At 45.7% G+C, this 15,198-nt stretch overlaps 2 protein-coding genes and 1 long non-coding RNA gene across 7 annotated transcripts; 2 read left to right on the forward strand and 1 right to left on the reverse strand.

Moving 5' to 3' along the window:
* The first annotated feature begins 285 nt into the window (after positions 1-285).
* Positions 286-7,755, forward strand: samd1a (sterile alpha motif domain containing 1a). Of its 3 annotated transcripts, XR_008830600.1 has the most exons (8): positions 286-712; positions 3,118-3,463; positions 3,820-3,959; positions 4,066-4,126; positions 4,831-4,915; positions 5,187-5,301; positions 5,427-5,648; positions 6,251-6,333. XR_008830600.1 is itself a non-coding variant. In XM_056406607.1 (7 exons), the coding sequence occupies exons 1-7, from the start codon at positions 350-352 to the stop codon at positions 6,395-6,397; spliced, it is 1,257 nt and encodes a 418-aa protein (XP_056262582.1). In that variant the 5' UTR covers positions 286-349; the 3' UTR covers positions 6,398-7,755. The 3 variants fall into 3 exon arrangements, 2 of the variants coding, with proteins under 2 accessions (XP_056262582.1, XP_056262583.1); XM_056406607.1 differs by lacking the exon at positions 5,427-5,648 and having other exon boundaries at positions 6,251-7,755; XM_056406608.1 differs by lacking the exon at positions 5,427-5,648 and having other exon boundaries at positions 3,823-3,959; positions 6,251-7,755.
* tecra (trans-2,3-enoyl-CoA reductase a) lies at positions 7,543-14,109 on the reverse strand. 3 transcript variants are annotated; one of them, XM_056406610.1, is made up of 12 exons: positions 13,327-14,109; positions 12,821-13,221; positions 12,083-12,134; positions 11,927-11,971; positions 11,703-11,806; positions 10,238-10,353; positions 9,930-10,035; positions 9,713-9,785; positions 9,579-9,622; positions 9,429-9,486; positions 9,243-9,331; positions 7,543-8,763 (listed from the first exon to the last, which is right to left on the reverse strand). In XM_056406610.1, exons 2-12 carry the CDS (start codon positions 12,986-12,988, stop codon positions 8,590-8,592), a joined length of 1,029 nt encoding a protein of 342 aa, XP_056262585.1. In that variant the 5' UTR covers positions 12,989-13,221; positions 13,327-14,109; the 3' UTR covers positions 7,543-8,589. The 3 variants fall into 3 exon arrangements, with proteins under 3 accessions (XP_056262585.1, XP_056262588.1, XP_056262586.1); XM_056406611.1 differs by lacking the exon at positions 7,543-8,763 and adding an exon at positions 8,770-9,128 and having other exon boundaries at positions 12,821-14,109; XM_056406613.1 differs by lacking the exons at positions 12,083-12,134; positions 13,327-14,109 and having other exon boundaries at positions 11,927-12,019; positions 12,821-12,880.
* On the forward strand, positions 10,373-14,192 carry LOC130188319 (uncharacterized). Its single transcript, XR_008830601.1, has 3 exons — positions 10,373-10,855; positions 11,688-12,034; positions 14,106-14,192. It is a non-coding gene; the product is annotated as an uncharacterized LOC130188319 (long non-coding RNA).
* The last annotated feature ends 1,006 nt before the right edge of the window (positions 14,193-15,198 follow it).

Genomic DNA, 15,198 nt, shown 5'->3' on the forward strand with positions numbered 1-15,198 from the left:
CAACTGGCCTCAGTTACTACATCAAAAGCTGCCTCACACTTTTCAACTCTTGAAGTAAATGGCCACCTTTTTTTCAGCCATCATAATGCACATGGGCCCGAGTGCGCGCGCACGTTCCCGTTCAGGACCACAGATTCCACCTTAAAACCCCTCTCGAGTTAAACTTTTCACTGCAACTCCTTCGGTCCACCTTAAGCGCACACGCAAACGCAGGAGGCGTACGGCGAGGTTTCCGCTTCTCGGTTGGACTCGGACCGCGGCTCACGAGAAACACCGTGTGCAAGGTTGACGCACCAAGGTAGGAAAAAAAAAAAAAGCTAGAAGAAAGCGAACCAAACGAGCAAGAAAGATGTCTGAATCCAAGTACCGCGAGTGGATCCTGGACACTATCGACTCGCTGCGGTCGCGCAAAGCTCGGCCGGACTTGGAGAGGATCTGCCGAATGGTCCGGAGGCGACACGGGTCCGAGCCCGACCGAACCTGCGCAGAACTGGAAAAACTGATTCAGGAACAGACCGTGCTAAAAGTTAATTACAAGGGCTCCATTTCGTACCGAAACGCCGCCAAGGTTCAGCGGAGAAGCAGAAAAAAGGACGATGTAACGTTAACGACGGCTGCGCGAAGGAGCGCGGTGGAAGAAGCCAGTCATTCTGACTTGAGCAACGGGGACAGCGCGTTCGGTCCCGCGGACCCGGACGAGGAGGACCTGGAGGTATGTGGCGGCTGATGGGAAGAGGCACGTTGGACGAGTCTCATCTCGTTGTCATAGCACGTTTTGTCTAATTAACAGGTGGAGGTAAAACAACAACAAAACGCCATGTTAAGATGCGCTATATGGTTTGGAAGATAGGGGAATAAAACACGTATGTTGTGTCGCTACACGGGGAGTGATTTGCAAGTGCACCCTGAAACTGCCGCAGACGGGGAGCGGCGGTTATACCTCGCTCGAGCGCTGCCGAGGGGAAGAAAAAAAAAAAAGAAGGGGAAAAATGTGCGCGTGTAGTCAGAGTGAGGAGGTATATTTGAAACGGCGTGGGTTGAAAAGCACTTCAACCGCACAGAGAGAAGACAGGAAAAGTTGCGCCGTCCTGCCCGCCGCAACCCGAGCCACCATTATCGGCAGCAGAAAGCGCTTTTCGAGCCCCAAAGTCGGCGTTGAGCGAAGGGGAGGACGACTGCCAAGCTAGCGAGAGAACGGCACACGTAGCCCGGAAGTGGAACGTTTCTGCTTTCAAAATAAGAGCGTTGGAATACACGTTCACTGGGGGTGGTTTTATTTTAGAAGCCAGAGCTGGAAATTGATGTTTTCTTTCTCACCGGCTTGTACATGTGGGAGTCGGGGAAGGGTGGGGGGGAAAGTCTCAAACACCGCGGATGTAGTAGCTTGAAGGGGGACGCTGGGACATGGTGGGGTTGTTGACGGGAACAAGCAGCACGTCTCTGGATCGTGTCCTGGCCGTGTCTGCCCATGACGACATGTCACCCCCTTCCGTCTGGACTTTAAGATGTGCCCATCACTGTGTTTTGTCCCGTGAAGCAGCAACACACAATAGTCTCATCTGAGCCCAAGTACTTGTAATAAAAGGTTTATTCAGTCCAATTGTGCAAACCGCGTCTGTATTTCGAGTGATGGACGATTGTCGACGCACTGCATAAAGTCGAACCCCTGGATCCATTGTCGGACACGCAGCCGAGCCCGGTCACGTCTAATGCTTGGTGTCGGCTGTTGTCACGGCCTCTCGTCCCGCACGGCAATTGCAATACTTCTCTGTGTGCTGAGATGAGCCACATACAATGCAAAGTTATGAAATGCGTAAGAGCCGGTCGTAACGTGAGACCCGAACTAACGCGAAGCGATCGCAAACTGTTCGTCCGGCTAGCTGGTGGATGTGCCCTCTCTCCGATGTGGGTTAAGCCGAGATCAAATTGACTTTGTTCCCCGGAAAGGCGTGTGTGTGTGCGCGTAGTGGCTCTGAACGCGCCGCTTCTCGGGGCTTGTTTCCCCCCCGGGTTTCACTTGAATACCGGGGTATAGCGACGTGTCCGATAACGGACTCATTGTGCATTCCCTCTGTGTCGCTGTAAATCGTTGACCCGGTGCAAAGTCAAAGTAGGCTGGTGAACGAGGCGCCTGAGTTAAAGCTCGTGTTTTTCTTTTTTTCCTTCATCTCTTATTTCTGCTCTGCCGTGTCCCGGCGACGGGGAAGCGCTCCGCCAAAAGACCACAGACACAATGGCGAGGTTTTTTTTTTTTTTTTTTTTTGCCGCGGCTCGTAACTCCATGCGCACTTTAGAGGGAATTTGAGGAAACCCTCAAACGCCTCCCATCGGCCCCTTCTGTGCTCCCCCGTGTGTTAGAAATATCAATCAAGGAGGCCCGTAAAGGAGCGGGACGCAGCGGGCGCGTCGGCCGCCTCGAGGGCGAAATCACGCAGGGTTGAGATCCTCGGGGGTCAGGGGTGTTTAAAAAACAACCCACATTTGTTGTGTGACCGCGTCTCCGTGAAACTTGTGTGAAATGCAGTGCGATGGGCGAGTGCCGTGCAGGCGTCTCCTCTCGGGCGCGGGGCGGGCTCCAGTGCGCTCTTGTGCTCTGCTGCTGGATCTGAGACACGCAGTCGCACACAAGGCACATTTTTTCCCCCTTCTTCACTCGGGGCGCCGTCGACAAAACGGCAACTACTTTGCGTTGCGATCACGCAACATTACGTTCAATTGTTTTAATTGCGTGGAAACGCGTCTGCGGTGGAAGCGCTCGGTGCGCCGTGGAAAGGGACGAGGCGTTCAAAGGCGATCGTTTAGCACCACAGCGGTCACATTGCGACATCGAGGAGCGTGCGTCCACGTGACACGCTCAGTCATGAAAACAACCCCCGACCGCGTTGCGGGCGTTACCTGCTTTTCAAGTTGTTTGTCTTATAATGAACGTAATATAGTTAAAAACGTGCTGACACATCTCTCACATCCTCTCAAGCCATGTGTCCCCACTGATCCAAGGAAATAGTAGAACGGCTTGATTTAGGTTTGTTTTAAGTCTGCACCCACCTTTTTAATATATTTTTGAATATGATATGATTTTCTGGAGGTTACGATGGGACTTATGCTTCGGTTCTGCAGGCGGACACCTCAATGGTCATGGACACAGACAGTAATGCAGATGAGGAAGGGGCCGATGAGAGCCGGGATGGGCAGGACGGACCCTCGCCCAGTCGCACGTTTGAAGAAGCCGCCGTGCGAGCCGTCTCTGCTCCCTGCTCCCCCTTTGGCACTCGGAATGGCCCCGGCCCGGGCCCCGACTGCGGCCCCGGTTCCGGTCTGGACTGTGCCTCGATCCAGAAGGTTGGTGAGAGGCCCAGCTCCTTGCCGCCCTCCAGCCCCACAGCCCTCGCACACAATGAATGGCCCTATCATCCTGCCGTCTGCCCAGTGGAGCGCCAGCACCCAGGAATGCAGAGAGACAAAGGTATCCCCGTCTAATATGCACACCCAGCATTATGGAGGACTCGCATATTGTTGCGTGTGCAAGATGTACGCATTGGATAATTTCAGAGTGGAAGCTGGACTGGTGACATGGTTGTTGAAAGTATAAATGCCTATAAAAATAATATGTTTGCATAGCTTAGCAAAGTGCAGCCATCCATCGGCTCATCTGTACAGGTTACTCAGGTTTAATGCACAGTAAAAAAAAAAAAAAAACGTAAAATAATGTTCAGCTGCAGTAGTTTTTGATTAGCACGAGAGTTTGAGAAGAATAACGTTGAGTGTGACGGCGTGGATCATATCAGCATGTCGTGTAAACGGTTCTCTCTCTGTTCGCAGCAGTCACGAAGCCAGCGATCCACTCGGCCACGACCAGCCCCTGCACGTTAAAGAACCGCGTGAAGAAGGAAGATGAAGGCAAGATGGTGGATAGTGGCCTTTTGTCTGACCAGTTGGTACCGGACTATGCTGCAGGGCTGGTAATTTGCCTGTAATCCCTTAGTGACAAACACGACCTGTACGCCGCCTGCTTCTTTGATCTCTCTGCTTCACACCTGACATGTTGATGTTCTGTTTGGGCAACAGGAAGAGAGCAAGCATGCATCTGAAGGGACAGCACAGGGACTGCCTCTGCCATCTGACAACTGTGAGTAGCATCGACTCCCTTTTCTTATCAAAGCTATCCATGTGTTTTGCAGAGAACCGATTCATCCTTAGTCCGCTCTCTCATTGAGAAAGCACACACATGTCAAAGGAGTTGGCTAATGACAGCTCATGTTCCACACGCCATTCCGTTTACCCTTTTGGTTTATTTCACCTGTGTTTGCCTTGAGGCTGGCTCAACCATTTTAAATTCTTCACAAGCTTGTCCCACTACCTGTCAATCCAGGTGGTGCTCAGACTGCTCACTGTACCTGTAAAAAGCTTCTGCTCAAAACATGCTGTCCTTCAGTGTAATAAGCGTACAGCTGCCGAAGGTTTTCGTTTAGAAGACAAACGTCTTTAAAAGGCCGTTTGGGAAATAACGTACAGATCGTTCGTAGTAATGCCGAAAAGGTTTATGGTTCATGTTGTATATGCGTTTGTAAACCGTGAACAAACCCTGATGGGGAGACATACTGCGCCGTGGCAGTAGAGGCTTCAGTGTGGTAAACTAGCACCATGGAATAAGCTTCACTTCCAGGACTCAGACCAGTGAAATTAACTCTGCGTTGTGTTTTAGTGATCATTCCAGAAATACTGCAGACAGCATTCAGTCACGTTTTATATCGGAGCATATCACTTGACCTATTAAATCAGTGTTTTATTGGGGGAACATTTGTAATAGTGTTGCTTCCGTTCTGTTCACAGGCACATTAATGAAGAACAACATAGATCTATCCTCCTTCACAGCAGAGGAAGACGGTCTTCTGAACGGCGATAAAGGGGATGAAATGTGAGTATCCTCTTATTAAAAATGACATTCTCTACTAGAAATGCATTTCTAATTCCTGAAAATCATGTCCGCTCCCTTTCTACAATTTCCCAGCTATTGTGTTGAATAATTAATGTACATATTTCTGAGGCACAAAGTCACGGTCATAATTACTGACTGCACAGAAGGCTTGAAACAACAACAACAACAGCAACCGAGTGGAGAGAAAAGCTGCTGAAGAAAAGCCACTGTGGTCATGCCCCTCACTCCTTTCTATCTGATCCTCCTCCAGCTCTGTGAAGATGGAGAAGATGAGCCATAACTTGATGCTGTGGACTGTGGCAGATGTGGCCAGTTACTTCTCAGCTGCGGGCTTCCCAGAGCAGGCGGTGGCGTTCCGAACACAGGTCAGTGCACCACCTTAAAGCTGCCACAGGGGGCACTGTAGCGACACTGACAACCACACTCTCCACTGGATGCTTGGAGGAGTTAAAGCTTGCACTTAATGACATGTACGTTTGCACAATGCCAGGAAATGCAGATGTCTTCATTTGGACAATTAACGTATACGTCATGTCCGGAGAAAGACATGGATGCTGAGCAGCAGTAGTCTGCATGCGAATCAACTCTCAACTCCGTCACCGGCTTTTTCCCACCGGAGACAAAGTTGACCCACGCTGGCAGCAGCACAGCTTCCCTCTCGTCCTCCATCAACCCGAGGGACCCTTCTGGTCCAAAACACCTTCTTTTTCAGGTCATATTCTCGACAGCCAAAGCTTGTCTTTTGTGTTAGTTGAGATACTGTATACTGTGGTCAATCTGGACAATGATTTGTATTCTTAAATTTGAATGTATACATATGTCTTTCAGACATGAACAAAAACGTCCTCACATACTGTCCAGACTTAAACTTTTGTAAAAAACAAACAATTCTTGGTCTCAAATTGAAAATCAGAGCATCTGAATGACAACATTTCACTGTATACAGAAGCACTTTTGTAAACGTTGTGACATATTCATGACATATATACAGATATAGATATTTATAGTCATGATAATTGGGCACAAACTAGTGGAAAGGGCAAGGCGTTGTTTCGGTAAAAACGTGTCTGACCCCTGTATTATTTTGAAATGAGTGTGTCCTGTGATCAGTATAAATTGTCTTTGCACACCAAGCTGTGATATCAAACTGGCAGCTAGACTAACTACTGAAGGTCGTGAGGTGACCTTGAAAATCAGAAGCTAATTTACCTTTCCACACGGTGTGTCTTGGTGGCCAATTATAAATGGCATTCACTAGTTTCATCAGCAGATGTCCAGCCCGATGGGCGATGCTAACTGAGCTCTCGCCAACAGGAAATTGATGGGAAGTCCCTTCTCCTAATGCAGCGCGGCGACGTGCTGACTGGTCTGTCCATCCGACTCGGCCCTGCCCTCAAAATCTATGAGCGCCATGTGAAGGTGCTTCAGAGGACCCACTTCCTGGAATACGAAGACCTCTGAAGCGCCGATTCACAGTGCAGACGGACGATGCTGCATTGACCCACACGTGCATGCAGTGCCCTCTCCCATCCACATCCTGCCCGCCACCTCCATATACAGAGTATGTAGAGGGTGAGCGGGGGTGGGGGAACGCTGCGATGGAATTAACTTTCACTGTGAGAATGACCAGAAACTGAAAAAAAAGTCATCCTACCTCTCATCATGGGCTTGGTTTTCACATGTTTTCATTTCATCCATGTGCCGTCGAGGGAGCAGACTGGAGCGTTCAGAGGAGGTGTTAACTGGAGGAGCGATGACCTTTTTGCAAGAGTAAAAATATGGATAATTCAGCCATTGAAGGGGACTGAGCCTTGCACCAGGCGGACCACGTATGAGCTGATCGACCCACAGAGACCGGCTGCACTGCGTAGTGCCGTGTGCAACGTGACGAGTCAGTGGTGGGTCCACGTTGGTTTGGCTGTGGCTCCGAAATGTCTCTGAGTCCTCGCTCGCTCAATCACGGTACCTTCTGTTAGTCCAGAACCTCTTTGTAAATCACACAGACGACCGTAAAGCTTATCTGTTGTTCGTTTCCTTTCTATTCCGTTTGATTCAATGCCATCAAAGTGCTGGGGAAGTCAGACGTTCTACATATCTGCATCACAAGTCTGATTCCTGACTTATTATGCCCCCAATAGCTGCTGATGTTTGATTATGTCTTCAGTGTCTCACAAATATGATATTCTACTACCTGCTGGTAAGGCAATAGGTTTTCTTCTTGTAATCGTATTTAGATCCGACTGTTGTCCAACTTCATACAGTTGCATTTCGGGCAACAATTGCGATAGATGTGACGAGGAAACTGCAGCCTCATGGAATCTGCTTTCATACATAAGCAAAATAAAGTAATACACTTTGGGAAACGCCATTGTAATACTGAATATTTAGTTGTAAATTGAATACAGCTGCTCTGTCATTTCACACAGCAGACATCTTGATCAAATGCAATATTTTATGTTATCATCCATTTATAATTTGTCCACTGTCTTTTTTAATGTAAGCCCGCCTCTTGAATTGTAACATTCCATATGATGTCTACATCTTCAATGTATCCCCCTTTTTATCTGTAACATTGACACATACAAAATAAAGCTCATGTCTCTCCATTCAGTCACTTATTTTCTGTTTATTTAACTTGTCGTGTTAATAACTTGTCTAAAAACAATTGTTTCAGTGGGTCAGAGTTGCCTTAAGAGGGAGTGAGGGTCCCTCTTCAGTGTTCATCAAATATTGTAAACAAACTTTCGTTCGATGCAATGTTCTGTAAAATGCACATTCAGTGAAAATGGATTAGCAAAGAATAAACTATTTTGCATGTGTATTTGCCCCTTTGTCATTATCTAATGCTGGAAAGCAACTCCACAAAGTGTCCGTCTGCGCTTCAGATAAGTAAAACATACTAAATATGTAACCCTATATGCTGATGGTTTGATGACACTTGTTCTTTTAGCTTTTTCAGTTTAACTCTGCACCATAATCACCTTGTGTTAGTCATTTTTTTAATGTTTGTGTAGGACATGCACACATTTCTGTTTTTTTTTAACTTATTTGTTTTTATATACAGATGAAAAGAGAACAACATTTCCTCAACCTTGGTAGGAATCTGCAGTTAATTTCTGATCCAGATCATGACTTTAGTGTAAATGTCACTTGGATGAGCAGAGGCCTGCGTGAGGCCACCAAGCGGTCAGCTCCAGGCTGCACACTAGTTTAACAATGCAGATTAGCCTCTTGGTTTAAACACTGATCATGTTGCCAAAAGTTTTTTTTTTTAACTAAACAGCATTCTCAATGCAACAGTAAAGCAAAAATACATAGTTGCATCTGTATTTTTCAAAAGTAGCAAAATACAGTTCTTATCCTCTAGCCTTCCAAAATCACATACAACATTATATTAAGACTTTGCTGTATTTGAACTCTGATCGCTTCCTCCGCCTCTCAACAGTCCTGCATTCACCAGTCCAACAATCCTTGTTATGGAGTTTATGTAACAAAATGGTACATTGGAGTCCATACGACCAAAATCCATCCATGCTGTTGACAGCAGCACACACACTTTCTAACATCCAGTGTGGAAAGGCCCTTTAAAAAAATAAAGACCTGATCAGTGAGGGGATGGATGAGGGTATCACTTGTGCTTTCCCCGCCAGGCTCTACAGGATGAAGGGCAGCATGGAGGAGCGCAGGGTCGGATAATCTCTGAACTCCTTAACGTAGCTGGCGTGTTTGCCTCTGGCCCACACGGTCATCTGGATGAAGGCCACAAGGGTGAAGAAAGCCACGGGCACGCACTGCGTCATCACTGTGATGCCGATCCAGGAGCCCAACTGTGAGCAAGAAGGATGCATATAGATATACACGTATACACACACACACGCACACACACACACACACACACATAGTGCATTGCGCTGAGTGATACATGTGCAGAACATAACCAGCAGATGGCAGCAGTCGAGAATCTGCATCTATGAAATATAAGTACTGTGTAGCTACTGTGTTGCACACAACATTGCCTTCAGTATGCCAGAGTTGAAATGTGGACAAAAACAACAACCAAACTAATAAGAGACAAACATCCCTTGAAATACATATTCTTCTTCTAATTCATAAGGAGTAGAACATTGAGAAAATGCCATAATTTAACATTAAAGATGTGTAGTCTGTCAGAAGACAACAAGCAGATGTCCACCTGAAAAAGTGAATATCTACAAAAGTTATATTATTTTTAGGACATTTCTATTACATTTCTGTGTTTTCCATATAGTACTTTCTCGAGAAAGAGTGAACTTTAGTATCTGCTTACCTCGTATGTGTAGTTGGGACAAGACACCAGCCAGAACATCCATGTGAAGGGATTTTTTGTCGGATAAGGAATCTTCTTCACTTTTGAACCTGAGATGACGGGTAAAAACGATTAAAGCACCGTATTGTACTGTTGGCTGCTTTTAATAAAACCATAACACTACATGCCTTGTTAGAAAATGCTCACCTGGTGGTTTGAGGTTACGGAGAGCAACATGGATGGAAAAATTCCCAACTTGACAGAACTGCGGGAATCAAGACATCCAGAGATTATCAAGTGCACAATATTAGATTGTTTTGTTTATGCGTCATAAATGCACCTATTCAGGTCTCTTACCAAGAAAACGTAAAGTCCTATATTCACCTGCATCTGCCCGTAATCTGTCAATGTGTCACAGAACAAAATAGATGAAGATTAAAGTCAACTACAACTGATGAGTTAAATTGAGAATTGCCGAGGTCTGCACTTACAGGGTGTGGTATAGAGAGGGTGGTTAATGTAGTAGGCCATCCAAGCTGCAGAGCACCAGTAATAGCCACAGTTCTGAAATAGAAAAAGAGACTGTAATAGGTCACCCTGTCAAGATAAGGCCCTACACACGTTTGGTTCAGATTTATGAGAACGAGAACTATAATAATATGCTGTATATCATATTAAAAAAGGTAAAAAAATATCCAGCTCTCTCACCTTAAATATGTTTTTGAGAGGCATGGTCCCATGGGAGATGCGATGGACAAACATTGTCTCCAGGATCCTCTTGATGTAGTGAAAGGAGTGACATATGCAGGCCAAACTGCAGCAGGACACACACACACACACACACACACACAAACACTTGGATATGCAGTCCATTACACTTGGCTCTGACTCAGTGTCACCATAGACATATGCGTTACTAGTGTTTGCCATGTTGAGGCGCATCTGTGCAAAGCCGGGACATTGCAACAGATTCCCGAAATAAACTTAAGGAAGAATTAAGAAAAGCTGACACTCACTGTACGACCCAGTGCTTGCTGCTGGTGAAGTCATATTTGGGAGAGTAGATGAAGGGAAGATGGAAGTAGAACATTAAGTAGATGACCAGTGGGCCAACACACTCTGTCAGGAACACCTGAAGTGAGCGAAGGAAAAGACAGAAGTGAGGTGAAGTTATGAATGCATACATGAAGAGCATTTAAATTAAAATCTCTACTGACCAAAGTCTATCATAGGAAATACACAAACCAGGGGCAATAGAATATGTTCTTGCTGTTAGTCTGAACGTGTGCGACAGACACCGGTGTGGCTCTGCCTTCTCTCATAAGTCACTTGACAAATCCATCTTCAAACAAGAACTCGGTCTACCACCATTCAAGTGTAACACTAATAGCATCTGCCCATGAAGCACATGATACACTGAGGCAGCTTGTAATACCAGCTTTCCACGAATGATATGATCAAGCGTAGCAGCACGGATGACAGTGAAATGGATCCCTGAAGCAGCTCCTCCAGCAGCACGCTGGGGGCGCTTCATGCTCCCGCACCCACAGACGCGTCGGCCTGCAGCCTGGCAGGGCGCAGGGGGTTGTGACACGGTTGTAAAGACACGGTATGCAGAGACTCGGTGGGCAAGGGTGAGTAAAGAGGCCCAGTTCAAGGTGAGCGGGAGGTCTGGGGGATAAACACCTTTGGGAGAAATGGGGCTGTGAGATTATGTGTCCTCGGTGAGAGAAAAACAAACCCCACGGAAACACCTCTATCTGCCACTGTGGGTTGATATTTATATGCATGAGTTATTGAGTGGGTGAGAGAGTGTCTGTTTCTATTTAATGTACAAGAATCTTAAAAGGCAATACCAGAGGTTTTGAATGTTTCGGTGTATTAAGTCTGAATGGTGTATACTTTGTCGTCCATTACACATAGCAAGCACGGATGCTGGAGCGTCCTTGAAATTAGGAACAGGCAAATATTGATTGTTAGATTTTTATCAAGAGACACAAAAAGAACATGGAAGGTGGGAATCAGTCTTAAAACAAGTTGAATGGTGGGTTATAAGCTTGCTTAACCCTCCTGTTACCTTAGGGTCAATTTGACCCCATTCAATGTTTAACCCTCCTGTTACCTTTATATTTACTGACATATTTTACCCTTGGGGTCCATTTGACCCCAGCAATTAAAACCTCCAGAAAATTATTAGAATTAATATTGTTTTCCAAGTTTAAGTGTGAGGTACTTTATGTTTGTTTGTTGACTACCTAAATATCCCTTTAAATATATAAAAAAGTTGATATTTCTTATATGTTTGACACAGTGAAAAACCGCCTGGGGTCAAATTGACCCGAAAGAACACCGACATTAAACATTGAATCGGGTCAAATTGACCCTAAAGGTAACAGGAGGGTTAAAGTAACATGCAGGGCTTATGCAACATCTGTGTATGGTCCTGAGTATTGTGGGTCTGTGCAGGTGTGCAGGACTCACCGTCCCCCATGTGAGCTGGGGGCCCAGGTCCCTGAAGTAAAAGCTGGCTGTGGTTCCCACAGGAAGTGTCTGCAGAATTTCTTCATCCCTGAGACACTTTGACTCTAAACAACACGACAGCCGAGATGAGACCAGACAACATCACATATCTTCGTCACAAAACCTCTCGAGGAACGACAATAAGTAGCATAAATGCAGAATTTGTTGTAAGAAAGCAGACGCACTTGGATCCAAACTCAGGGACTGTCTGGCTGGATACCACTTTGGATCTGTCGAAATGGAGAGGGACTTTACGCTCGGCATGCTCCAGAGACTATCTATTGAATATTAAGGTAGGAATAAATGGAAAATTAAAATGTTGGTGTCTGAAACTTACTTACATGATTTGTGAAATAAAGCTTTGATATCCAAAACAGTGGCCGTTGGCTCCACCTGCGAACATAATATAGAAGTAAGCCATACTTTAAATATGAACATTATCAGCACTATTAGTGTGCAGACTTTCATGTGGAGATTTACAAGACATGGAGTACTAAAAATACAAAAGTCAAGTCGGTATTGCTCTCTTTAATGCCAACGTTTTTAATTCTTTTGGAATAAGTCACACTTGCATTTTGCCATTTTAATGAGCAATGTGATCCCTCACAGCTAATCAAGTGTCGGTCGTCCCGCGGCGGCAGCGGTATGTACTGCATGGAACGTAAATGTCCGGTCAGGTGAAGAGTGACTTCTCACCCTCGCTCAATGATATCGGCTTCAGGTGACACGGCCGACTGTGGAGGAGACGATTATCTGTAGAATGACCCGTCTGCTCACGGAGATGACCTCATGGTTCATACTAACATGTTTCCTCTGACTTTCCTGCTAAAGGGATCACAGAGTCGGCTCGTGTTACTTTTAGCACGGGCATAGATCACGAAACGTCCACATGTTTCCCTGGGAGGTGATAAACTGCACTAATTGATTATACAATCTATGCGGGTTCTCGAGAACTCTTTGTGCCTTTTGTATTTAGGAGTTAAATGTGTGCGATCGTCGTGCGCCAGTTAAAGTCCTCTGAAACCATTCGGCTCAATATAAAAGAGTAATCTGAAACCCTCCATCGTCGGGACTCTCACCTTATCCAGCAGCAGCAGTTTCTCTTTAGTCTTTAAGTCCACGATCTCCACCTCAAAGTAAACAATCCTTTTGGCCTTTTTGGGAGGTTTAGGTTTTGGCCTCGATGAAGACTTCTTCTCGGGTTCTGATCCATTCACACTCTTGGCCTCTGCTGCGAGTACATCCATGGTCCTGTTTACTCCCCAATGTCAGTAACCTGGTGAAGTAATCTGTGATATGTCCAATCCCACTGGTTGTCCTCTGCTGCTATGGGACACAACTGCCTGCTCCCCCTTAACACAACTGTCACTCCAACTCACACGTGTCTTCTTTGGTGCCTTTTGGACTCTCTGAATAGCCCTCCACCTCCGGAAGAAGTATGTGAGACCATAAACACGTCCCCCCCCGCCAGATGAAGTGTCTATAAGTGACGGAGCGGAGGCAAGCGAGGAAGGAAGCGAGGAAGGAAGTGAGAAGAAGTGGAAGGAGAGCTGCTCTAAGATCATAGAATTAACCTGCTTCTCACCTGAATAGCAGCCTCTTCATCATTCACAAGCCCCCCTTAACGCTACAAAACGCACTGAAGACGAAACTGGAGAGCCCCAAGACATAATCCATTGCGCGCCATTTGCAAGGCTAAATATAAATTGCCTGATTTGCTTTGCACCAGCTTGGTAACCTTGGGCAGCCACACACAGCCCTACCCAGTGACAGATGCCAATGCGCTCTCATTAGACCTATAAGACACATCTCCTGTCTGCTCTGCTCCTCGTTCCGTAGCACGGCGACGAGCCCCCATTAAAAGCCTGATCCAGCGGCTGAAAGGCAACACTTCCCCCTCCCCCAGACCACCTGCGTGGCTGATATTCTTTTCTGTTTCTGACCTCCATGACAAAGACGGATCGGTTTATTTCAAGGCCGGTGTGGTTCAAGGTTTGCGTGCTGAATGAACAGCATTGTTTCTCAAATACTTCATGGAGGTTTGTGGTGGGAGGAGGGCACATCGAATGCTCATTGGGAGAAGATCAAACATGCCTCTGGGCGCACATGGCCAACTGCATATCTATATTCTCTGGTCTATTTTTACTAAGCAGGAGCAGTTCATGCCATGCGAGCGGCCGTATCCCCGTTTGCCTTCTAAGACCTGTTTTTGAGTGTTGTACGAAAACAGAACCTGCTAAACCTAATTCATCTTTACATTGATGAACAGAAAGACAGCAGTGTATGGAAAAAGAAGAAACAAAATCAAATATTACATTACATTACATATAAGTATTCTGAACTTGACCTACTTCTTTTTCAAAGGCGGCAGCACTTGACTCCGACGTGAGAGGAATGCTGTGACATGGGACTCCATGGGATCGCTTGTCATCAGAGTGCCACTCATGTTTAATCTATTGGTGCAACATTGACACATGCTTAAAAACACGGCCTTATTTATAATGCGATTGAAGATTTGACATGACAAGAACAGACGTTTTGGATGTCTTTGAATAAACCATCTTCGGATGATATCTCTTAATTTAAATTTGAGGTTATATATTTTTTTAAAGTTGCGTCTGCAATATAAACGCAGTGGTCCTAGAGAAGGTACCTCTGTGAAGAAAGCTTTTGATTTGGCATATACACATTTTAGAGTCTGTAGTTCCAACTGGTCCACCCTCTACTACTGGTCCTGAGTCAGGAAGCGGACTGTGTTCATCACTTGTCACTCATCACGTCACTCTTGTTATGACTTGTTTCAACTTGCCCCCTGTGGTGGGCGCTAGAGAGAGCACTTTATAACCAGTACAACCAGTGAACAACTTTGAGAATTCTCATTCCAGAAACCAACACAGCCATGAACAGTTCATGCATCCACCTGTGCACCGACAACACAGAACCACTCCACTGCAGTCACAACTTATTTATAGGCACTGGCATTGACGTGCACATGAAATCCGTTTATGAGCAAGGCTGCATATACTTCTTGAACATATTCATGAACTCTGTACATGTATACATGAACTAGTCATACAATATTTATTCCAGCATACACCTTGCACTGTAATGCAAATGAAAACGTACAGCACGAATCATTCCACAAACGTTCCTTCGCCTGCATTTCTTCATTCGTGTGCATTTATACTGAGAGACACTGGAAACTAGAGTCAAATGACTTGTATGTGTCAACATATAGGCAGTTGGAAGAGCTGTTTTGTCCAAGGATGATTAAATAAAATAACAATATTACTAACCTTCGCGAAAGTACGATTTAAAGCACAGCTTAAACATTTGAATGCAAACTGTAAAGTTGATTCTCATTATAAGGACTTGGATCTGTTTTAAACTTATTTCTGGTGATGTACGAGTTACTCAGACCTTTCCCTTTAGTTAAAGTAGCAATAGGCGATCAGTG

This window comes from Pseudoliparis swirei, chromosome 23, assembly GCF_029220125.1.
Source record: "Pseudoliparis swirei isolate HS2019 ecotype Mariana Trench chromosome 23, NWPU_hadal_v1, whole genome shotgun sequence".
Classification (NCBI taxonomy): Eukaryota; Metazoa; Chordata; class Actinopteri; order Perciformes; family Liparidae; genus Pseudoliparis; species Pseudoliparis swirei.